Source organism: Falco peregrinus, chromosome 1, assembly GCF_023634155.1.
Source record: "Falco peregrinus isolate bFalPer1 chromosome 1, bFalPer1.pri, whole genome shotgun sequence".
Classification (NCBI taxonomy): Eukaryota; Metazoa; Chordata; class Aves; order Falconiformes; family Falconidae; genus Falco; species Falco peregrinus.
This window is the reverse complement of record NC_073721.1, coordinates 120,620,677-120,645,363: the sequence shown is the minus strand read 5'-3', so window position 1 is coordinate 120,645,363 and position 24,687 is coordinate 120,620,677. Positions and strand designations below refer to the sequence as shown.

The following is a 24,687-nucleotide window of genomic DNA, read 5'->3' as shown; positions in this document are numbered from 1 at the left end:
GCCAGGGCACAAACAATTTCTTGGCAGGTTTGGGCAATTAGCAGCCCTTTTTGAATCCCCAGCAGCATGCTGCTGCTACCGCTGCAACCTGTGTAGTCTCACTGGTCTTTTTAGCATTTGCAATTGCCAAAACCTTAGCGGGGGACCAAGTGTTAGATACCATGTTCACCTGCCTTGACGTTAACGGGAAATTATTAGTATAATGAACATTTTACCTTGTTTTTTCAAGCCTCAGCACAGAACATTTTGTAGAATTTGACTGCAAATCTGGACCCTGTGGCTTTTGTCAAAATACTAAACGCTGAACTCTCCGCTTGCCTCCCTTCTGACATCGTTAATGATAATAACCCGCCCCCCCCCCCCCCCCCCCCCCCAGCTGCTAATCCTCTTTACAAAACGCTCTGCTGAGTGCCGGTCTGAGTCTCCTCTGCCCTGCATATTCTGCAGTCATTTATATCAATTCAGTATGACCGTGGAAATGACCTGGTGGGACTTTAAATCGCTGTAAATGACCACGGAGGGGGGCGACCGGCAGAGATGCGCAAGCACTGCTCAGGGATGGCTTAGCCAGCTACTGAAGTTTGGTGGGCTTGGAGTCGGAGTGTAGCTCCTGTCCTCCGGCGCGGGCATGGCACAGCCGTGTCTCGCTGCAAAAGGGGTATCTCATGCGAGGAAAATCGTGGCAGAAGGCACTTGCCAGAGCAAGGATCTCTCCTGAACCCTGTCTCAAAACATTCAGATGTACTAACTTGCCTTTCTTTTTAACATGGGCAAAATCTAATCTGGTTGCTGTGCTAGAAACACACCCAAGCAAACAGAACCCGCAGATGATTAGCCTGACCCCCTGCCTGAGATACTGATTTATTTTTTACATCTATCTTCTCTTGATGTGCAGGTGTTAAGTCTCAGCTCATTTCATGTTCCTCTTTAAAACTGTTTCTGAAGTGATGGGTCCCCTCTGACTAATACTAAAGCAGTGGTTGCAGTATCTCTGGGACAACCTCTGCGATGGGCACAGATTAATCAGGCACCAACGATGGTGCAAATTCAACCTCACAAGAGAATGGCAAGACCTCGAGTGCTCCCTTGTATAACGGTAACGGTGAGCTTTTATTTAATGTTCTCCAGCAATCTATCGCTGAGAGCTTTAACAAGGTGGGCTACTGTTCCTCTCCTCCTTTAGAAAATGAAGAACTGCAGCAGAGATACTAAATTACCTCCTCAAGTTCATGGATTTTGAGGCCTGCCTAGTACCACCAGGAAAAAAATTCCCATTAAATATACTTCTGATGAAATTTTTAACTCCATGTGCTTGAAGTTTTCCGGGGGAACAACATGATTTTTACAGATGTTCTTGACCAAGGAAAGCCAAGTCGTGTCGAGAAGATCCAACCTGCAATTTTCAGGCATGTGTATCTAATCTGACCTGTGAGGTGTCTCGTGGATCCCACAGCCCCTCACTGAAGCGTTGCAGTTAGTAGGGGGGACCAGGGTCTGTTATATCCAAATTGTGATGCCAGTGGGGCTTTTCAGCAACACGGGTGAGTGTTGGACAGGCTGAAAACGTTTTAGTCTTTCTAAATCCGTGTGTATGTGTATTTGTGTAGCTTTCTCTGCTGAGAAAATGGTGGCTTTTGTCTTTCCTGAAAAAAAGAAAATGCTGAGACACCGCAGAGGGAATGTTCTTCTCCTGCCTGGTGGGTAGGATGGGATTATAAGGTGCAGAGGGATGTGGCACACTGATCTTCCTGCTCACAGGTTCCCTCCCTCCTGCAAGAAGTCTGCACTCTTAAAAAAGAGCAAATTTGTGTCCTGCCTCAAAGTTTTGAACTGTCCACACACTCAGCTTTATGATAACTGTTGAGATGTCCAAAAGGAAACAGCGTTTCCTTGCAGTCTGTAGAAGATTGCCTTTGGTACAGCCTTCCCACATTTCTCCCTCCTGGTTTATTACAGCCCTGAGACAAGCCCACTGCAAGACTTCATTCTTTTTTTATGAAATGCCTTGCAGTCCATTTACCAGCACACTGTAAAATCTTATCATAAATAATTAAAACTACAGCTGTCAAAATAAATGGCTGAAGTCCATTTTGGCAACGCTATGAAATATTATCCTACCAGTCTGGGGGGGAGATTGTTTTTTTTGTTGCGGTTGCACGCTGGCAGCTCGGAGTCTGGCAGTGCCCTGTAATCAGCAATGAGTTTCCCAGTCATTAGTTCAAATTAGAGCAGCTCTGATGACAAGTCGAATGGCAACTCCAGCTTCTAATGGCTGAGGAAGGTGCAGGCTGACCCTTCTCACAAGCAGAGCAGAATGGTTTATTTTGTCCCATTCTCTGGGAAGAGGAACAGGCACAAAGCAGTTGTATAATGCTGTGTTCAGATGGGTTTGCAGCAGGGAGGTCTGGGGCCAGTGGCGAGCACGTGGCTTTGGTTAGAGAAGCAGAAATCTCAGCAAGAACCAGCGAACTCCCGGGGTCTGGAAGGTTGCAGCCTCCATGTGTTTTGCAGACCATGGTCTCCCCAGTGCCCTTTCTTTGGGCTTCATTTCAGATCCACCTTTTCTTGATCTCTTCCCTCCAAAAGAGAGCTAAAGAGACATTTCTGCTGCAAGTAAATACACATTGGGTTGGACAAATCCACCGGTGTAATGTGTGCAAGCAGGACTTGAAATGTGTGCAACAAGCAAAGGGGCTTAGAGGTGAGGTGGTAGGAGTTTCCATTTGGAGTTTGCTTAAAATTGCTGGGGGAGCTCTGGCTCTCAAGGTCTCCGCTCCACAGCAGCGAGGCCAAGATCTTAAGGATCTCCTGAACTTACAGAAGGTTTCTCTTCCAGTCATTTGGCCTACCCCGAGGAGATTTTTCCTACCTGATATCTAGCAGTGAAGGTCCTCACCCAGGAGCTGCACCCATGGAGGAGGTGAAAGTAAATGATGGCTGAGAGTGTGATGTGAGCTCTGGGTAACAGCTGAGCTTTGCAGGGGTGGGGAAGAGGAGTGCTGTGAGCTTGTACAACTTTTTTCGCAGATCACGTGATATATGGGGTCTTTGAAGTCACAGCTCTTGAACTTGAGACTATTTGAGATGCTCAGCTTTTATTAACACAACAAAACCTGCAAGTTTCTAGCCCTCATGGCTGCAGGGAAAAAGACTGAAAAAAGACCCTGAAAACCAGAGAAACCTAAGAAAATCAAAAATAGATGGCATACAGAAGGATTCCCATAGGTATTATTGCAAAAAAGTGTTGTGGTTTGGGAGGAAGATCAAACTCTAGAATTATCAGCTCCAGAACTTTTTATCCCTTCCCAGGAGAGGGAAGCATCCCCAAATGGCAGAAGCCTTTCATGGGTGTTTGCCCTGCTCTCTCATCCCTACTCAGGGCTGCCATGACCCAGCTGGGGAGGGGGTGAGTGTCCCCAAATCTGCTGCACACCCAGGTCTGGCACAGGCTGGGCTGTCTCTGCTGCACGCCTTTGCCCGGTGGCTGCCACCTGAAAATGCTATGCTGGTGTGATAAAAGGAGGTCCAGGAGCCAAGAAACCCGGGATTTTGGCTCTGGCCCTGCCGCTAGCTTGCCGCCTGTTCTGCGGTGGGTCACTCGGGCTGAGCCACCCCGACCCTGCAATGCCCAGATTGCCATGTGTGAGCACTTGGCTAAATGGTTTGTAGAAATACAGGGCACCTGCCTTCGCTGAGCACCAAGCTGTATTTTTAAGTGCCTGGCTTTAGCTATGGAGATGACGGTAAAACCCTCCGTGCCTCTGTTTTCCTTATCTGTGGAGTGAGGATAATAGCATTGGCTCATTGTCATAAATCGTGTTGAGCCCTTCATCCGAAGCGGGAGTGGATGTTTCTCAAAGAACCTCAGGCATTTGGAAGTGTAAGTCCCAGTGAAAATCAGTTTGCAATTAGTCTTAGATGATTTTTGAAATTATTTTCTCCCTGTATCTCCCTACAGGAGTGTGAGGTCTCATTTCTTGCACGTAGCTATTGCTTTTGCTCCAGAGCAGGAGCATTTGCTTGTGAAGGTTTTCCCACCTCCCAGCCAGCCCTTCTCCAGGTCCTGGAGACCTGGGGCTGGACCAACGCCTCATGGCTCCTTGTGCCCTCATGGAGGTGATGCCTGGGCACTGCTGACTAGCTGGTAGATGCTGCTGGCTTCTCAGTCAGGAGCATCCCAAATCACTGCTGCTATCGGATTTCTTTCCCTTCACGGATCTGGCTGAGCCCTTCAGGTGGTTTGTAAATGCCACCTCCCCTGGGACTTGTTAAAGTGCTCCACCAGTGCCCATCTTCCTCTGCAGGGATGACCTTTAACTCATCTCTGCTGTTGCTACCTGACTCGGATCACCTCAGAAGAAAGGTTGCCATGGCGATTTCATATTCAGCTCAGCCAAAAAAATCCAGTTTCTGTATCTTATTAAATGCTCCCTTTCGAGGACCGTACGTGCGGAGAGCCAAGCCCGGGGGCTGCGTGCATCCACTGCAGCAAGGAGTTGGCTCACCGGGAGTTTCCCTGTCAGCCAGCATGGCTGTTCCTCACCCCTATGCCAATCCCAGCTGTTTTCTGGGTTTTTTTTCCATGTTAGGGTAGAAGCTGGGGGTTTAAAGCCAGTAGTATTACTATGAAAACACTCCTCTGCAAAATGTCAATCTGCCTTTTCAAGGGGATTTTTCACCACTCTAATCTAAACTGCACTGTCAGGAGTGGATGTTTAATGAGGATCAGTTGGAAGCCCTAATTGGATGGGTATTCAATGGGCTTCTTTTTTTTCAGTTGTTGTTTTATCCTTGGGACTCTGTTTTCACAGAGATCCTTGTTAAATTTTAGAAGCTAATCTCCGTTTAAACTATAAGCTCAGGGAACCTTAGTCCTCGGGGCCTGCTTGGAGCCATGGCTGTTGTGGGCTTTCATGGAATTCTGCTGGAAGGCAGAAAGAAAACCCACCCAGGATGCTTCTGCAGGAGCAGCAAGGACCATTTTGAGGCATAGGCAGTTCTTTTCTTGCAGAAAGCTAAGTAGCAGGCACAGTGCAAAAAGATCTAAAGGCACCAAGGTCATGGGAGTGATGGAGAAAGCCAGGGAGCGCTGGGGTGGTTGGCCCAGGGTTCCCTTCTCTGCTGAGAAATGTGAATACGCACAGGCATGAATCTTAGAATCATGACATCATAGAATTGTTTAGGTTGGAAAAGACCTTTGAGATCATCGAGTCCAATGGTTAACCCAGGACTGCCAAGTCCATCACCATACCGTGTTGCTAAGCGTCACATCAATGTGCTTTTTAAATGCCTCCGGGGATGGTCCAGCTCACAGAGATGCCCACTGCACTTATCTCCAGACAGACTGGGTACCCACAGCAGTAAGCAGCAAACCTCTGATCCCTTGCAAGGCCATGAACTCCCCCAAACTCATATAACCCCTTCAAACCAGCCAGAGATGATGCCTGCACACCCTGCAGCCACCTCTCCGGACCTCATTAACTGCCCCCGACTGTGTGCCAGCATTTCCCTGCCATGGCCTCTGTCAGAGGCAACAGGTGCTGCGCAAAATTATCTTAATGCATCTGTCACGAAGAACAAAATACATCATGCTGTATCATCTCGGAAATTACAGCTGAAACCCCTCTGAGCCATCTAAAGATCATCCCAGCCCAAATCCCAATGTTCTCCACATCCCACCTCCTGGTGCGTGGTCCCGCTCCCCATCCTCTGGCATGCACTGCATTCTGGCGGCCAGATGTATCTGACGGCAAAACAGCCACCCGGCAGATCCCTGTGGGGGCGCAGAAGCCCCCCTGCATTTTATCTTGTGCAGCACATGCTTCCTAACAGGAAAACCTTTCCCAAAGGATTTATTTCTCCATGTGAACACAGTGTCCTGAACGCTTTTATACAAACAATTGTGCTTTGATTTTCTTCCCCCCCCCCCAAAAAAAAAACCCCACCAATTTATAGCAGATGATTTTAAAAACATCCTGGTTTTCTATAGCCATGCTTTTATTGCACTTTTAATTAAAAACTTGGGAAGACCATAAAAGACACATCACAGATGCAAGCGTTTCCATACCCCATTTCACATTAAACACTCACAAATAACCGCGCACCCCTGCAGCACCTCCTCTCTGCCCCCTTTGCCCTGCAGCATGCTCAGGGGTCCATGTCTTCAACAGATCCTTCGGCTACTAGCCGCCTCCTATTCCAACACACATGCAACACCTTCTCTCCATCCCTAATTGCATTTCATTTAACATATGCAATTACCAGAATGACTTCTTCCAAAAATAACCCACAGGATGCTCAGAGCTGCCTGGCTTCTGAGACGGTTTTCAGCCAAGAAATCTGTGCCCTCCTGGTCTGTCCTGGAAAGCCCAGGAGCAGGTCGGTGTGCTTGTGAATCTGCCCATTCCATAATATCCTGAGAAAAGACGCCATGAAGCCCGTACTCGAGGCAGGTGAGACATGCAGGTTACAAATCATAATGCCTGCCCAGTCATTTCTAGGCATTTGTTACGGTGTCTTAAGTCAGCAACCTCAACAACTCCCCTGGTCTCCAGCCAGGAATAAAAGCGCTGAAGGAAATCAGGCCACAGTAATTTCCCCAAACCACAGAGCTAACATGCGTGGTAATTAATTCTTTTAGTGGAGAGAGGTTTTTTTCTGCTATGAACTCTCCCAGGGGCTGATACAATAGTCCATCTCCTTGGCGGTCATCCCATGGCTTTAATCATGTGTCCCACACAATTCTGCAGAAAAATTCAGCAGAAATTTTTCCAGCATGGTGCCTGAAATCGAGCTGCCAAGATCCATCCTTCGAAACAGTGATGCAACTTTCTGAAGCAGTGGGTGAGATCGTGGTGCTGCTGGGCTCACTGGAAGCTGCCTCTTGACTTCAGCCAGGTCAGGATGTGTCCTACCACACACTGGCTTCTCGACGCAAGGAACAGCGTTGCATGCTAAGATGTGGAGTTTTGGGGGCTCATTATTTGTTTTAAAGACATCCAAGTCCGGGGCTTGTGGTTAATATAGAATATGTAGGAGCAAAGTTAGTTTTTCCTAGAGTTGTCTTAGTTATGGAAGAACTTCAAGAGTCCTTTCTCCAGCTTCCTTGAACTTGTCGCTGGAGGTTTCCTGAATTATGCTTGCAAACCTCTTTAAATCTGATCACGGATGGAGCATAAATGCCATGCTATTGAAGTCGAAGGACACAGCTTACTTTCTGGGGACTAATGCATTGCGGTAAGCTGATACAGAAATAACTAGGATGGTTTTTGTTTTGTTTTCTTTTAACCATGTTTCCTTCAAAGCTTCCATCCATAACACAACATGCACCCACCCCCGTAACTAATTCATTATTTTACAGCAAGTAAAATCAAACAGGAGACAAATGACTGTTGTTTAGTGCCATTAGTTTCAATGGCTTTACACAATATTTGAGTCATTGGCTTGCCTCTTGCTTTGGAGGAATCCCAAATCTGGATGAATCTACGCGCATTATAAACCATCCGCGGGGCCAGGCCAGGCCTGCCTAACAGATGGAGGTCCATATGCTTTGGCTCTGCACCCATATGGAACACTAATATGCAGTGCAGGAACAGAGCATGCCTCTTCTCCTCTTTTCTAGCCACCTCAAATCCAGTCATTTCCAGACACAAGCAAGTCACCTGGAACCTGTGCGGCAAGACACTACAAGAGTGATGGTCCAAGCATAATATTTTCCTTGCTCTGTGGTTCCTACTGAAGCCTAAATTGAAACATTTTCTAGAAAGCGGCGCGTCAGGCTTTCCAGAGTGCTAGTTAAAAAACCCATTACATTGCTATAATGGCCTTTAACCTTTGCTGCCTGGGTCATGCAAGAACATGGAGTGCTTGACCGGCCCTGGCTGGAGGAATTTCTCCAGGTGACCAAACCAGTAAATAACTGTGGATATTTCACAACGCCTGGGAGGTTTTGTTTGCCGGAGGCACAGGATTAGTATCAGATGGCTTGCCACCATTTCAGCAGAGGGACTTTTATTGCTGGCTGCACTGCCCCGGCAGCGCCAGGTTTGTTCTGGCCAGGCACTTTGAGGGGGGACCCACAGGGGCTTTTCAGCGGTCAAGGACAGTGTTTGTCCTGGTGCTTAAGCCTTGCCCAAACTCTGTGCTTTTCTCACCAGTGCAACACAACGGGTACAGCTCAGTTCTGTTTTGAGCAAGTGAGCAGCACGTTCAGTGCCTGCACCCTGCAATCTTGAAGGATTGTCCTTTAAGGTGGTATGTCTTTGAAAGTGGCATCTCCCCGGCTGTCCCTGGGGTATGCAGGGCTGGGGTGAATGCCCTCCTCCTGCCCTGGGCTTTTTTTTAGGAGGCTGGAGATAGTTGCTGCTGGCTGAGTGCTGAGGATTCCTACGCTAACCAAAAGAGAGACATTTCCATCTATGCTGTTGCTTCATGTTTATTCTCAGCTCATGCACAAGGTGTGAGAACATCACGGTGGGAAGAACTGGTGGGTGCTGACTGTGATTCTTGTGGAAGAGCTTGTAGTTTTGCTTGGAGATGATGTTAAGCAGCTAAATGCATGTGCCTTCAGTTGGATTGTGAATGTAATTGGCATGCAATGGCTTTGCTCATGCATCAGGCTAGGTTTGATGGAGCTGAACAGGAGTTATTCCCAGCTGGAAAAGGAGTTTACTGCTGAATACCCTAATGTTGCTGAAAATGGGAGAGAAGTCCATCCTCTTGGGAGGGTGATGACTTTTTTTGTTATCATTCAGGCCTCTGTCTAAGGTCTTTCTCAGTGATTTTGCAGATTTCTTTGCGTACATGGATGATGCGGAACTGTCTCGAGGGGGAGAAATAAGACATGTAGTCCATTCCCTGCTGCTGGTGGCCTCTCCAACCTGGAGCTTAAGCTGGAAGTGCTGTAGTATCCACAGTGAGACGACCCAATGTGGAGCTTGGACATGAGCCATCCCATGACAGTACCGGAATCACAGAGGAGACTTGCCAGCTCATGGGTGCTCAGTTGTTTTCATAGGGAAAAAATAAGATGAAGTAGAGGTGAAGAAAAGGAAAGCTAGAAAGCGTTTGATGGAGTCAAAATGTGGACCGCAAAGTGAAATTCCACTGTGGTGCCAAGGGCAATAGAGTAACATTTAGAGACGAAAATAGCTGTTAATAAACCATTCATAAATGTGAGAAACCTAAAAAGGAAAGCAATCAAAACACTGGAAGAGCTGAAAAATATGTGGTTTAACAATGCATTACACTGGAGACCATGGTTACGCAGCTGGTTTTACCTCCTGATGTTGAGGGGCACTCTGGAGCAAACCACTTCCCTGCCATCCCATGTGGGTCTCTCAAAGCGTTATGCTTTAATTTCCATAGTTTCAAGCCTCTCTAGCATGAAATTGGATCGTTTAAATTTTTAAAAAGGGTGGTGGTCAAAAAATGGCATTTATATATCAAGATCTGTATATGGTACAACCTTTGTGAGGCTATTTTGCACAAAAGTAAAAATGAAATAATATTGGTATCAACTGAAACCATTTATGTCATTTGAGACTGACTGAAGTCCACAGTGCTCAGACTTTTTACTAAGCAGTATCCAAAATGCAATATAAAAATGCAAACAATTTTCATCACACCTTCAAAATGAAACATTGTTTCTTTCTGGTTTGCAAGACTGGTGTCTCAAAAAAATAAATAAAAAGAGATCTGGTTGCTTTTTAGCACTAAAAAACCCCTTCAGGCAGCTTGAAAAAGGCACCAACAAATCAGTAATTTGATTCACAATTACTATTTGCACTTTGTTCACTAATTATCTGGGCTGTGAGTGAAGCAGAGGATTGGTCGCTGACCCTGCGGCAAGCCCCGGCTGATGAAGCATTTAGAGGAAGGGGACCGTCCCCGCTCCGTCCCCGCTCCATCCCTCTGCTCCAGCAGCTGGGAGGGCAGTGGTGCCCCTGCCAGCCCTGCTGGGCAAGGGGCTGGGGGCACGGGAGGCAGCTGGGGTCCTGTGCGGGAGTTCACAGGAGATCCTGCAACTCACCCAAGCTAGCATTAAATAAGGCAGCGCAGGCATAAATGATAAAGGCTCTCAGCAGCACGGAGCCTGGGGACACTGCAGCTTGACCAGGGGGGCAGTGCAAGATGTGGGCAAGCAACAGCCGCATCACTATATATATATATATATATATATATATGTATATATATATAGTTTTATAGGAAGAACAAAAGTACTGTGCTATTCCACTCCTCCTCTGCACCACTCTGCAGCACACACACAGAGCAATGAGTGCAGCGAGAGCTGAATTAAACTTCTTGTCTGAAGGATCCTTGTTCAGCCTGGACGGGTCTGTAATGACAGGTTGGCTCCTTGAGCTTCGTTCATCAGGGACCGAAATCACTGGAGTAATCAAGGGGAGAGGAAAACAGGAGTGAGCGTGTGCTTGCCACAATGCTCGGCAGTGTCGGAGAGTGCCATGAGGTTTCATGGCTGGCTGCTAGCCCAGAGACACAAAGAAGCATGTGGCAGATCTGAAGGCTGGGATGTAACCAAGTGAACCATGGGCAAAAAGAAAAGCAAGTCAGGCAGCTGTACTTCTGGCCGTGTTACAGCTAAGCAGGCGAGGCAAGACCCTTATCCCCAAGCTGTTGTAAGAGGAAAATGCACCAGAGGCACACAGTGAGGAAAAGGACGTTGGGTTTGGCCAGAACCACCCATTAGACTGTTGCCCCAAAAAGCCATGCTGGGAAACGCAGCCCCAAACTGTGGGCTTAGCCAGGTGAAGGCTCAAATTTACCTCTATTTTACAGGATTAGATTGCTTTTTACCACCTGAAGGCCTTTTAGCACAAATGTGCCTAACCCACGGGAGGGAGCTCCCCATCCCCAAGCCACCAGCATCACCAGTTTGGGCTGGCCTCGCTGCCGGAGGGAGCAGTGGGATGGAGGAGCGAAGATCAAAGGGAGCTGCTGCTGTCCTTTAGGGCAGTTAAGTACATTCACAGTGCAACACGCACCTGCACCCCTGCCCGAATAGCATCAATACTCCTTTTTGTTTCGCACTTGAAGACAGGAGGGCCTTAATTGGGCATGAAGAAATTCATCAAGCAGCAGCCGGGTGCGGCCATCGGGTCTCCCCATAGCATCTGCAGCTGCCATGCCGCAGCCCTGCAGCTGCTCGGCGGCTGGCGGCTGCCCCAAAACAGCCCAGATAGCACCCACCTACGGCAAGCATCACTGCTCCCGGTGCCCAGCACAAGGGGGACCTGGAACTCCGGTCCCGCTGCTCACGAACAGCCTGTGGGCATTACGGCTTGCTGAGCTGCAGGGGCTGGGGCTTGGTGGAGCCGGGTCCCAGCTGTTTGCTGGAAACACAGACAGTAAAGTGTGTTTCCAACCTGAGGAGCTGCTGGAAGAGCCAGACTGGAGGACTTGGCACAGCCCACTAAAGCAAGGGGGAATGTCTAGGTGGCTTTGTGCGTATAAACTCAGCAGGGACCAACCCCCGTGGCAGCAAGGTGAAATGGGAGCTCAGCCATGGATTTCCATACCTGCAGGGTCTTCTTGCTCTTGGTTTAGTGTATTTTCAAACCAGGGGTGAGCAGGGCCTGTTTTGGGAACAGAACCATCACCAACAATGTCATGCCCCTGAATAATCTGCCTTTAACTCACCTCTGCTCTGACCCAGCAGCTGCTTCAAGAGCTCCAGAAATCCCTTCTCCCACCCTAATTTTAACCCCCCAACACACCCCTGGGGTGCTGCTGTTACATTTAGCTCAATGATCTCAGTGAGGACACCCTGGGGGCTTCAGGTGTCCCCCTGGCTGAGCACCAACATCCACCCCAGGTGGGCAAACCAGCCCAGCCTTCCCCTCGCCTTCACCAGCAAAGAAGGTTCCAGGGTCTCCCCATGTAATCGCCTGGCATTTTATGGTCTTGCTCCTCTTCTCATCCTCCTAGTCAAGGAAAATAAATACAAAACAACAATAAAACCCCTGCATGTTCATTTCTTGTATTTTTATTTAAAAAGAAGGTTTGCTAACAGCAATCAGTACCGTGGCCCAGGCCCCTCAATACAACAGGTGGCTTTAGCAGTCCCTGCGGCTTCGTCCCTGCTCTGTCCCTCCTCCATGCTGGGGACAAACCAGGGAATTACCTGACTTTAACAGCCACTCCTGAATCACAGGAAGCTCCTTGGGATTGCAGACAACTTCCATTTTACAGTTTTATTCTCTGTCTCCTCCTGTCTCAGGAAACCCCAACAGCTTAAGCTGAGGTTCCCAGCCAGGTTTAGCCTTATCGTGCAACCAAACTCAAGTAAAAATAATACAAAAAGGAAAAAGAGAGCCAGGTTTAAAAAAAAACCAACAAAACAAACCCAAACAAAAGATAAAAGAAATAATTTTCTGGAGTTTGAAAGAAACATTCCCTTGGTGGCAGATTAGCCCACATTTATCCACTATAATGTTGCTTATACCTTAATCTTAGGCATCTTCATCTGACACTAATTAGCAGGCTGGAGGCTCCTACAGGTACAGTAGCTTCTACATTCCAAAACATGAAAGTGAGCTCTTCCTTTTACCACTTGAAGCACTGAGTTTTTAGAGATCATGTCAGGTATTTCAGCCCCAAACTGTATACTTTTTAACTTAAAAAAAAAAGCAGTAGGAGGAGGCACAAAGGTGATAATACCCAGCCATGAGAACACTGCAGCCCGTGTCCGAGGCTTGCCTGTGTCGTGTTACTTACTCTCCCACAAATTAAACCCAAACTGCACTCGCTGAACCCCTGACTCACCTGCCTGCTGGCACCAAGTGCTAATCAGGAGACAGGGCAGTCTGCAGAAACAGAAAATTAGACAGGCTAATCAGAGCAATCTGGTTGCTTCCTTCAAAAAACCCAAAACTCAGAAAAAAGCAAATGTGGTTATAAAAACATCTTTATATTTTGGGTTCTCTCCGGAAAAAAAAAAAAAAAAAAAAAGGTTGGGAAGGAAGATTATTTCTTTGACATTCAACACTAGGCAAGCATCCCATCAAGATCCGTTTGACATCCTATTTAACTGTTCAGAGTAAGAACTAATTGGAGCTTCAAAGAAAGGACAGAGCAGGACTTCAGGAATACAGCGCTGTATGCTGGTTCTTTGCAGAGAAAAGCGAAAATAAATTATTTAGACTTGACAAAGTCCCTTGAAGTCCTGCAGTCTTTCTGCTTGGCTGGGTCTCAGGCCTATCACCAATATTTCAGCGGTTATTTTTGGAGGGGGAGAGAAGGCAGGCTGCTTAGCAGGTAGCATTTGGGAATTAAGAGCTAGATATACTTCTGGTTTTCATGAGCCCTGACAGATGTTGAGTGTCTTTGACTGTGGCACAGTAAGACACTTCATACTAGTGGTGCAGGTTTGTGGCAGCAAACCTCCCTCCTGCCACATTCCAGCATCTTTGCTCCTTTCTAAATTGTTCCTTCAAAAAGGGAGAGAAAATACATGCTCAGCATCCTCCTCACCGTCCGCCTGGCTCAACACTGATGCTCCCATTCTCTGGAGGCCCTCACATCTCATCTCCGAGCAAATTCCATCACCAGGATCAGCTTAACACTGCTCCCCACCACCGCCTGGAGATCAAGCTGCAGCCCAGGAGGCTTCTCCCTCTCCTCTCTGAAGGCTGTGCACAGCCTGCCGGCCCACGTTTTGGATGGATCTGTGCATGCCTGCCAGACACCGGTCCCTGTGGGGCTGGAGACGGGTCCTGCTCGGTGCCACAGGCATTCCCTCGGCTGTGAGAGCCGCCAACAAACCTTCCCTGCCCACCCCGCTCCCTGCCCCTTCCCCTCCCCACCACGAGCACGGGGCCAAGAACGCGCCTCGCTGAAGAGTGCCAGCACCGGCGTCCTTGGCCAAACTAACTACCAACCTCAGACCAGTCACGACAAACGGCTTAACGGTTACCCATCACCTAACATACCCTCAAAAACCAAGGCCACCTTCACACCTTTTGGATGTAGGGTGAATGCCCTTCCAAGCCCAGCAAGCCCCCAGCAAGAGGTCTTGCCCGGGCCAGTCACGCCAGATGCTCCTGCATCTCTCCTGCCCCTTTCCTTGGTGAACACCGAACAGTTATAATACTCAGGTCAATATATATAGGTACCACGTATATATATTTGTGTCGCTGTGCAGCGCGTTAACGAAGACAACCAACCCCACCAGGCACCACTTGTCCTTTGTGCCCCCTCCCCTTCCTCCCGTGGCTGTGCAGGAACGCGGCCGGGGACCACCCTACGTGGCCCCATCGCACTCCCCCACAGTCAGCTTCAAGGCTCCCTGCTGGTGCAGCGTCTTTAAGGCTCTGAACTCCAAGGGCATGGTGTGTGGGCTGGCCTGCGAGGTGTAGCCGTACTTCAGGCTGTCATAGTAGTGGTACTTGACTGGGTTCTGGTTCTGGTCCAGGGGAAAGGGCCAGAAGCCGTAGAGAAAGATCTGGTTGCAGAAGCGAGTGGCTAAGGTGTACATGAGGAGGCCGGTGGTGGGTCGCTTGATGTGGACCTTGTTCGTTAGCCAGTACCTGCAAAGGGAGAGCAAAGCGAGTTATTCCCCCTGCGCACGAAGCTCGTGTCTTGCATTTTCTCTCTCCTGCCTCTGACCGAGACATATTGGTGATTCAAAGTGAGAGGTTTCTAACTAGCAGAAGAGTTCCCCATGCCAAGAAAAAGCCTCTCTAGGGATTGCTTCATGAATAAGCATCCTCCTGCTCTCTGTCTGGCGGTTACATCACACTTGTTGCTATGGAATTGAAGCATCTCATGCCTCGGCAATCCTTTATGAAAAACAAATTGCTTGCAACAGTGGCCTTCAGTACTCCAGCCTACAATTATCTTCCAATCAACCTAGGAGATCAATATCACAGACCAAACCATCCACATGTCAAGTAGACTCCAGCAACCCCTCGAAGCAGGCACACTCACACACACACGCTGATGATTTTCATTGATGAATGAAGATTTTTACTCTGACAGTAAACACAACAGGGCTGTAAAAACGTTTGCTTCGGAATAAAGAGTGATCAGACTGAAAGAGCTAAAACACGCTGCTATGTTCCCATTATGGCCAGCGATTGCTGCTGTGATCTTGGACCAAAATACATCACTAGAACATCTGCATCAGTCCATGAGATACACAATACGGCATATTGCAATAAATAACATGTGATATGGAGGTCAGCTGTGCTTGCTGCTGAAAAGCGCGTTACTTTTTATGAGGGATGGCAAAAAGAACAGGGAAAGATGTAGTGATGCACGAGCAGAAATGGTATCAGCAGTTGTATTTTTGGGCTGCCGATAAAAGTTATTGCAGCATCAACATCTCGTAAGAACTGTTTTCCAGTGCCCAGTGTTTATTGCACAGGCAGCTTACCTGGTTTGCTCAGCAGAAAACCACCACCAGAGGAGCAAAATCGGAAAGATAAAAGGTTTGGGGGAGGTAGAAGATGCCCCCCCCGGCTGCACCCTCTCCTCCCCCAGCACGTCTGATGCCAATGTCACCCCACAGCAAGCAGGGCTGTCACAGGCAGCGCATCCCACCGTGCCACAGCCCGTTCAAGCCTGTGGATTATTTTTAATAGATCTTTTAAAGGGCCCGAATTCAGGTGAGTGCCTGGCAGCGCTTTCAATAAAAGGCATGAGGAAGCGGAGCAGAGCACGTGGCATTTCTCTGCTCTCACCCAGAGGTTTGGGATCCTGAGCCGAGTCCCATTGTTACGCGTGGAGCCATGGGAAGTGTCTTGCTCCTCATTCGCACTTTCTGCCAGGCTCCTGAGGGCCTGCTGCTCAGACAGCGGGAACTCTTGGGAGAGCTGAGTCTTAATCCTGCAAATTAGCTTTTCACGAAAGCCATTAAAATTTAGCAACCAAGGCACAAAAAGTACTTGCTTGTTCTCAGTCAGATAAGAGAAAAATTGACTTTTCTGGTGAATCAAATTCTGGAAGCAGAGTGACCGCCTTGGCATCTGCAGCAAGGGCACGGCAGGTTTTGTTGGGGTCCCAGTGCCTGCAGCTTTAGCAAAGGGTAAGTATGATGTTTTGGGAAGGGGGTCCTCCTTGCCTAGCTCATTTTGGCATCCAGCACAAAAAAGGAGCAAGAAACTGGGCGAAAGCCAGTATCTCCGAGGCACAGCACCAGCATTTTCTGAGCTTGCCCAGCCATATGGATTGTGCTATAGGGACACAGCAAAGCTCGCTGCGGTGTCAAGGCAATCTTCTCCCACAGGTAGCCATTAAACAGCCTCCTTGATGAGTTTATGGGTAAGCACATTAGACCCCTGGTGTGCAGAGAGAAATGGGAGATTATCACAACTATTTAACACTGTGAATTAGGTGGGGTATCTTGATGTAGGAGGGAAACTACGTGGGAAGAACTGTCAAGCCACATTAACCGGCTGGCTTTGGGGGAAGACAACTGTCTGGGTTTGTCCTGCAGCTGCTTCAGCCTTAAAACTCTCCTTTTACCAGTTTACCAGCTGGAGCACAGAAAGATACCGGTGACCGTTCACCTGCCCAAAATATTAACCTGTGGGTTTTGTGGAGAGGCTGTAAAACCTCTACGATCGTACAACGTCGTCGACAGCACAACGACGTGTCCCTTGCACATGGGTACAGGACATTCACAGAGCCACTGACATTTCAAGCATATTAATGATGAAAAAAATGACCTGGGCCAAACACCAAAGCGCCCTACAGAAGCACGCTGTCCTCTGCCACCCAGCACGCACACACAGCCTCACCGAGACCGAGTGTGCGCAACCGGTACCCAAAAGCTGCCCTACCGAAACCAGCCCGGTGCGTCCCCCTCAGCACACGCAGCTAGTGAGCGCTCACTCAGTGATATCGGGGTAGGGAGCAATGACAATTCAGTTTCTTACAATGAAAATTAAACACCTGGCACCCTTATCTGTATTTCACTCTATTGCAGGCACGGTATTGCGAAAACCAAAGGGATGACAAACCTTGCTTCTACCGCATCATAAATTCTTGCTGCTGGCTGCAGCTTTAGAGGGGGTGATTGACTCCAGGCCATCCCAGCCCACCCACACAGATGACATACATAATATATAATGCCCAAACCATAACACAGGCCATGCCACAGCACTTGCAATTTGTCTCCTGGACAACAAAGCTAGGAAATCCTCGGGTGAGGTCTGGGGAATACGGTTAAATGACTGGTTTGTGATGGGAGTGCGGGAGCTGCGCAGGAAGATCTCCCTCTTATCTCTCCCACCGCTGGCCAACTGAGACAGCGGCCCCATTCCTGGTGCAGGAGAGAACAGCTGGGGATGGAAATAAAGCCTAATTAATTCTGTAAATCTAAATGAGGTTGTCTGGGCGCACATGGGATGCTGTGTCAACAGCGCACCTTTAATATGTGAGGTCCGGGATTTTAATTAGGAGGAAAGATAATCTTGAAGCAGGCAGTAATTATTTTTCAAATTGGCTACACCAATCACCATAACTATTAACTGCAACATTTTATGGAAAGAGACAGCAATTAAAAGAGAAGAGCAAAGAGCAGTCCTGAAACTCAGTACCTCCTTTCTCAGAGCTGTTCTCACAGCGTGGACCTCCTTCAGAAGCCGGTGCTGTGTCATTTCCGTAAATAAACCCTCAGGGGTGGAAGCAGCTATAGAGATAGGCTGGTGCCTGAGCAGGATGCAGCTATGAACAGGAACCGTGACGCTGTCAGGCAAAAATTGTCCATGACAGCTTGTTTCGGATCATGATAGTGACAGATGGAGAATGCCATCAGATCTTCAAGGCCATCTTTTGTACGGAGGCAGCCTAGACACCAGCCCTGGCACCTATTTGAACTAATACTTGACGGTTAGCCAAGGACAGAGGCTCCACGAATAGCAGCTCAGAGAGTCCCATCCTAGCTGGTAGGTGGTTCTGGTTGCTCCTCAACAACATCAATTTTCCCAAATGTTTCCAAGAAACTTAAGTAGTCTCCTAAGCAGAACTGCATAGCACTGCTGCCCATCGGTGTGTGCCTCCTGCGAGGGGGCTGCAGCGACCGCTGTATTTGGACTGTAAAGCCCGGTGGGAACTCTACAGGAGACAAAACGCTCTGAAACTGCCCCTAGGAAGCCACAGCTCCCACCCGAGTCAGGGAAGGGAGCAGCCTCCACATGGCACTCCTGGAGCACGCACCCCGTCGCACTGACGGCGCTTATCCTCCTCCAGCACCACCAAATTCAGGGCGCAGAGCCTGGCCTTGGCTTGGGCTGAAACGCTGGGTGCAAAACTCCTCCCCGCAGGCAGCGTTTGAGCACTGCCCTGCTCTGTGCCTACCCATCAGCTCCTGGCGTGTCTGAGAAAACCCTGAAGTAACTTGTGCTCTTCAGGGAAGGGCTAGCCTGCAGGATAAAATGAACAGAAAATCCATCGGCCCGATGAAACAAATAGAAAAACTCATGTCAAAGAAATCAAGTTTCAGCAGTATCAGCTGCATTACTTAGTGATACAAATCAGAATAGCTGAAATAATGCTATTTCAGACCCTTTTAAAACAGCTTATTCATAAAAGTGTGATAGAAACACAAGCTGTTGTGGAGGTGCTAGTCCTTGACTGTCAGGCATATTACCAGTCTGCCACACATTCTTCTCCCATTAATCCTCATAAAAACCCAGCTACAGATAATCAGAGCAAGTGACCTGATGGTGCTTTGCACTTGCACTGGTGCAGGCAAGGACAGGACCCACCGGTGCTGGCAGGGCATAGCACGTATCCCAAACGCTGGGTGGATGGAGATGAAGTGCTGGAGCCCAAGCAGCCACAGCCCCCACCCTGCTTCTCCCAGCCCTTTTCTGTCCATGCATCCAGTCTCCTCTGTCACCTCCACCAAAACAGCAGAGAGCAGGTAGAGCGATGGGATCTGTGCTGGATGGGCAGGAATGGGCAGGTCTCCACCCAGATTCATGCTAACGCTGACTCCAGAAGCTGGATCTGGAGTCACAGTTGGGCTTTATCCCCAGGCTGGGGAAAGCCTAAACACCAAATCAAGCTTCAATATCCAGACTGGAACTGTACCGTGTGGCTTGGACTTGGCACAAGAAAATCAGCCCTGAGACACAGCTAAATAGCTCTTTTCTCCTCCAGGTCTTGAGTTCTGCAATGCCCTTTCAAACACCCACAAGTTAATGCATTTCCAAACAGACAGAAAAGGAGGAAGGTAACCGGGAAGAAGATTACCCTATTTCTTTCCTCTTTCCTTCCTATGCCCCTCGCCTTCTTTTGACCAAGACAAGATTAAATCTTCTTCCTGATTAACCAGAACAAATTAACTGTCTTGGGGTCCTAGTGCAGACACACCACAGCTTGGGTACAATGTGCCTCAAGAGGCAAGAATAATCACTCACACAAGGATTTATTTGTGGGATATCCACTGATCTAACCCACACATGGCTTTACAGGGCGTTAGCAGTCCCTCACATCCTACCCCAGCCACATGCCTGTGACTGGCTATTTTCTCCCCCTACACCCCTCAGCTGAGTGCAGGACCACTGTCCTTAAACCGCCTTTGGGACCAGAGAGGAAGGGCTTTAAGGCACGAGTCCCCAGGGCAGATATTTCAGAGAAGCCCCTGTAGGTGTAAAATACCGTAAGAGAGAAAGCATGGAGTAGCTGATTTAGAAACCCCGTAAGTGGGTGATGCTGGCTAATCAACAGCAGAACGGGTCTTGAGACAGAGAGCGAGAAAAGATGAGCTGGGAGAGCTGTGTAAAGCGAAAGCAGCAGATTAGCTTTGATGTGTTAAAAGGGGAGCCTGTGGAGGGATGCAAAAAGGTGGGGTGATACAACCAAAGCAACAGGTTAGGAGAACAGTCTGCGCACATGCGCTCTGTGTGGCTACAAGCAAGGTGAAGGCTGCGGGGAAGGATGCAGTGTGAGCGGGACACGAGACGAGGAGGGACCAGGGGAGGGTTTCCCCCATGGCTGGCGGATGGGAAAGGCAGTGGCTGAGCAGCACTGCCCTGACAAATCAAAGGCTTTGATGTTGTTTGGGTGTGAGGACCCAGGGAGACATCTGAGGCAAAGATGAATCCACCTTGTGCCCCACCAGGCTGCACTCCAGGGGAGATGTGGCAGAGCAGCACTACACAAGCTATGGACCCAGAGCAAGGCAATCACCGTCGTGAAAAGCGCGTGCAAACTGTCACAGCTATTTGGATGTTAAACCTAACAGGAGACTTAGCCAAGGAGCTGGAAGATTTATTGATTTTTTTTTTCTTTCAAGAAGCTCTTAACAAAATCTGATGGGATTAGAATTGCTTACTGCCAAGAGACCCTCATGATGGACACAGTGAAAATGCTAGACTAGATTAGACAAGACAAACTGAAACGTGTCCATGAATTCTCTGCAAGGAGTGATAGTCAAACCTCCAGACACAATTATTTCCCCCTGCTTCCTAAATTTCATGTTATTTCTGTAACAAAAGCAGCTTGGCAATAGAGATTACAAGGCTTTTTGGAGACACTAACAGATGACTTATAAGGGGCTTGCTTGCTTCCCAGCCAGGAGACAAGCACTGTGCCAGATGAATTGCTCAGGAGACATTTCATAGAATTGCTCCAAAGTGAGTCACGCACCCCTGAAACACATGGCACCATCCCCATCCCCGCAAGCTGGCTCCCTGCCACGGCACAGCTTTCCTCTTCAGCCTTAGGTAGCGACTCGGCTTCCTTCTGAGCGCCTCCAGAATTCTCCTTGTATCAGTGTTCTGATGCTGATGGTTCTCTTCCCTCCTGGCGTGAAGATGGCGAGTTTAACCATGTAAGAAGAGCCTCCGTCCTATTGCACAGATTATCCAGAATCATCAACACAAAAAGCTATCAGCAAACATTTAAGGCACCCTCAGAGCTAGGAAGGTGATGTCTCAAATGATGCTGTTAAAGACAACAAACCCAAATGCTTTTTACTTATCACAGCAACACACACTCTACAAATGCCCCAAATGCACTGAAAATTATAGGAAAAAAATGCTCAATTGCCACTGAAATGCATTCTAGTCCGGGGGAAAGCAGAGCAGGACAATAAATACTGCAGTTCAAGGAGGAGTCAAGAACTCACAAATGTATTTTGCTGGTAGTAAGGGAAGAAAAGGCAAAGCTTTTGTAGCAGAATTGTTGGATGAGATGTTAGTCTTTGTAGAAAGTGCTATTCCTTGGGAAAAAAACCCTATATATACATATATATATATATAAAAGAGCATCTTGGCTGAAAGACTTCCCCCGTTTCTTTGTGATTTCCAAATCAACTTAGGGTAGATAATAAAGGGTAGCTTTATCCAGCAAAGGAGAAGACAGGACATCTCTGCAATCGCAGCACAGAGGGATGCTCTGTGGGGCTTTGTGGATTATCAATTCTCTGCCGCATACTACATGCCACAAAAATTATTCATTTCACAAATCTCAGATCTGTCAAATAAAAGTATAATGCTACGAACTGGCATGTTCTACAGAGAGAGCTGGAGAGACAGAGGAAGTCATTGGAGACCATATCCCTGTAACAGCAAGGAGCTCATAAGCAAAAAATATAGGATGATCACAGGAATTCAACAGTATCACAGAGGATGAGTAAGTAAATGCCTAGTGATGCTGGTCAGTTTGACCTGAGGAAGGAATCCTTCTTCATCCCAAACTACAGCATATTGATTACCCTGAGCAGATGGCCAAGACAACCCTATAGGTACCGGAGAGGTTTCCTATATAGCACCAAGAGCATCAGCACACCCACCCCCCACCAGCTGTGACCAGTTCATTCAACACTGCCTGAATCACTCTTGTATCCACCCAAGTCCAAACCTGAGGAAGCTACACCAAGGAAAGGGTTAACATTGACTCCAGCCTTCCCCCAGCACAGCCCTTGGTCACCCAGCCCTGGGTGGTCCCTCAGCCCTGGGTGGTCCCTCTGCAGGGCTCCTTGGCCAGACCACAACACACTGGGTAGGTGTTGAATTGCTCCCATCAGTTCTGGCTTTCTGAGGGGGCTGCAGTTCTAATTATATTAACTGTTAATTAGTAGGCATTTTGATTTCCTGCTGATAAGTGTGAGAGCAGGAGAGCAGGTCAAGCAGCAGCTCCCTTGGCTTAGAGGGCAGCCCCAACGAGGACTAGCACTGGCTTCTGCCATTATAATTGAATTGGTGCCGCCTCTGCGCAGCCATGACCCACCTTTCTCCATTGTCCCACAGCACAGTACAAGCCCAAAGGGCAGGATCGAGGTCTCAGCCGTAGCTCAGACAGGGCACCTGGAGCCTGTCATCAGCTCAGCCAGTGTCTGACCACATGCTGGTACCATATCCACCCCAGATACCCACCAACAGCAGCCACTGCACTTGCTTGTTGGTCAGACTGGTTGCATCCCTCTGAGCCCCAGGAGGTTTTCAGAAGCCCAAAGCCATGTTCCTTGCACAGGACCCCATGAAAACCCACGGGAACACTAGCACGTGCAAAAGGAAGACCCTACTCCAAGCCATGGGAGAGGGGTGCATCACTATGTGCCAAGAGACAGCGCTGAACCCCTGGGCTGGTTCCAACATCCCTGGGTCCCCTCCAGCCAGGGAGGACCTGCCAGCCACGGGTGGCAGCTCCAACACTGCTGTGTGGGGGATGCACAGGGACAACTAGAGCGCCAGCCAGCCCAGCTGGGCCACAGGGCTACAGCACAGGAGGGCCAGGAAGGTGCCATGAGTTGGAAGCTCAGCTCGGCAGAGCTTACTGAGGCATCCTCCTCTTCTCCCACAGGAAAGTGATGCTTGGCCCTTGCCAATCCCTCTGCAAAGCTTCCTATAGGAAGTTTCTGGCACTGGGAATGGTTGCCAGCACAGGATTAGCAGCCTGTTGATTTAAAGGGCTTATTACAGGAGCTTAATTCTATTTTGACAGATGAAAGTAAGTCAATTACAGCTAGAAATAGCTCAGAATTTGGGTTGTGGGAATTTTTTTTTCCTTCCTCTCCTCCCTTTCTGCGAGTTATGGTATCACTTCCTTCTGTCTCTTTACCTCAAAGCCAGCATTTTCAGTAGGATGCCTCTCTGGCCCAGAGAAGGCTCAAACACAGGCACCTGGGGCAGACATGGTTCTTTTTGCCCATTATTGCTGCCTGCGATGCACCACGGCACGAGAGCCTCCACTCCCACCAGCCGCCTGCGGAGCTGCCCTTCGCATCCCTCTCCCCAAAGCACCCCCTTAGGCTTGCTCCTGCACGAAATGACCCCAAAACCTGTCCCGTGTCCACCCCTGGACCAACACGCAACCTGAGCTGGGACAGAGCAACCCAGCATGGACCAGAAGAACTCAGCCTGGAGGTGTGCAGGGGAAGAAGTGCTCAAAGCAAGCATAAAACATTAATGCTGAGGCTTAGAGGCAGAAGCACCACCTACATGACTGAATTCCCATCCCAGGAGATCAACAGGGTCTAGCCAAGATCACAGAGGGCAACTACTGCCACTAAGCCACCTCCAGCATAAGCCACCACTTGCCTAGACTCCTTAAATGCCTAACGAGTCATGACTCCCTAGCGAAATGAAGCAAAGCTTACCCCCCCCCCCCCCCCAAGCTGTTCACAGGCAAGTCTCACCCCTCGGGCTCCCTTTCTTTTATAACCTTCCCATCCCCACCACACCTGTGTCTCCCACACACCTGAAGTTGCAAGGAGAGAGCAGAAAGCCCCCTTCCTTTCCTCCCAGCAAGTCTGCTCACCACCACCTGGCCCTCTTTACCTGATCAGCAGGACCAGACCACGTCAGTCACCTCTCTGCCTTGGCTGGTCATTTAAGATAAGCAGTGCAATTAGCACCGTTACAGGAGAGTACAGGCTATTCATGAACAGTTCTTGGGCCTCTGCCACTGCTGAGCCTGTCCAGGCTGCCAAGAGCTCCCTGACCTGAAGGAGCCATGTGAGACTTGCATGTGTCACTCAGTCACACGGTGACAAACCTCATTGCTAGCTCAGCACACACGCACTTCTCCAAGGAAAGCTCTAACCATAGCCTGGGGAATTATCATGGTGATGACACCCAGGCTGAGACCCTGGAAAGCACTGGAAGGCTTAGGCTCGCTATATTGCACAGCTAAAAGCCCTCACACACTCAAAGAGCAGAGTGGGGAGTTCCTGCTGGCAAGGTGGTCTCCATTTCTTGTCTAGGGACCAGCCACCACCTGTGGAGTCATTCTCATGGTCTGCAGAAAGAAACAGCTCGCACCGTTTGCCTCCAGCACAAACCCATCGATCACGCTCCAGCTCAGGAAGCTCACAAAATCCTGGCTCCGAGCACACCAGAAACACTCTCACCCTCGGACAGCGTGCAGCAGGCGCAGCGAGGGGTAGGCAGTCCTGACGTTGATGTGATGCTTCAGGATGAGCTCGTTCACCCACTCCACTCGCTCCTTGCCCCCCTTGGCCATGAACGCTGGGATCCAGAGGATGCTGCCGTTGAGGCTGTGGAGGCGCTGCAGCAGCTTCTCCCTCCAAGTCTCGTTCACCAGGTCCTCAAAGGCCCGTTGGATGACCGAGGGGTTCATAGTCACCAGGTCCGTCTTCATGCCCACGTCCTGTGAGTACTCCTGGACCGGGGCCAGGTTGCACCTGCGAGGGGAAACACTGAACAGCCCTTTACAAGGGACGCTGGAGAGGGCAGTGACAAACACGAGGGG

General features: G+C 49.0%; 1 protein-coding gene across 2 annotated transcripts in view; it reads right to left on the bottom strand.

Moving 5' to 3' along the window:
• Positions 1-11,984: 11,984 nt before the first annotated feature.
• The window catches only part of ST8SIA2 (ST8 alpha-N-acetyl-neuraminide alpha-2,8-sialyltransferase 2), a 33,094-nt gene continuing 20,391 nt past the window's right edge, over positions 11,985-24,687 (bottom strand). Inside the window, exons 5-6 of one of the 2 annotated variants that reach the window (XM_027793970.2) lie at positions 24,326-24,634; positions 11,985-14,546 (exon numbers count right to left, since the gene is read on the bottom strand). In XM_027793970.2, coding sequence (XP_027649771.1) covers positions 14,261-14,546; positions 24,326-24,634 — 595 coding nt within the window. In that variant the 3' untranslated portion in view covers positions 11,985-14,260. The remainder of the gene's footprint in view (positions 14,547-24,325; positions 24,635-24,687) is intronic. The other variant, XM_005242424.3, reaches the window with a different exon arrangement.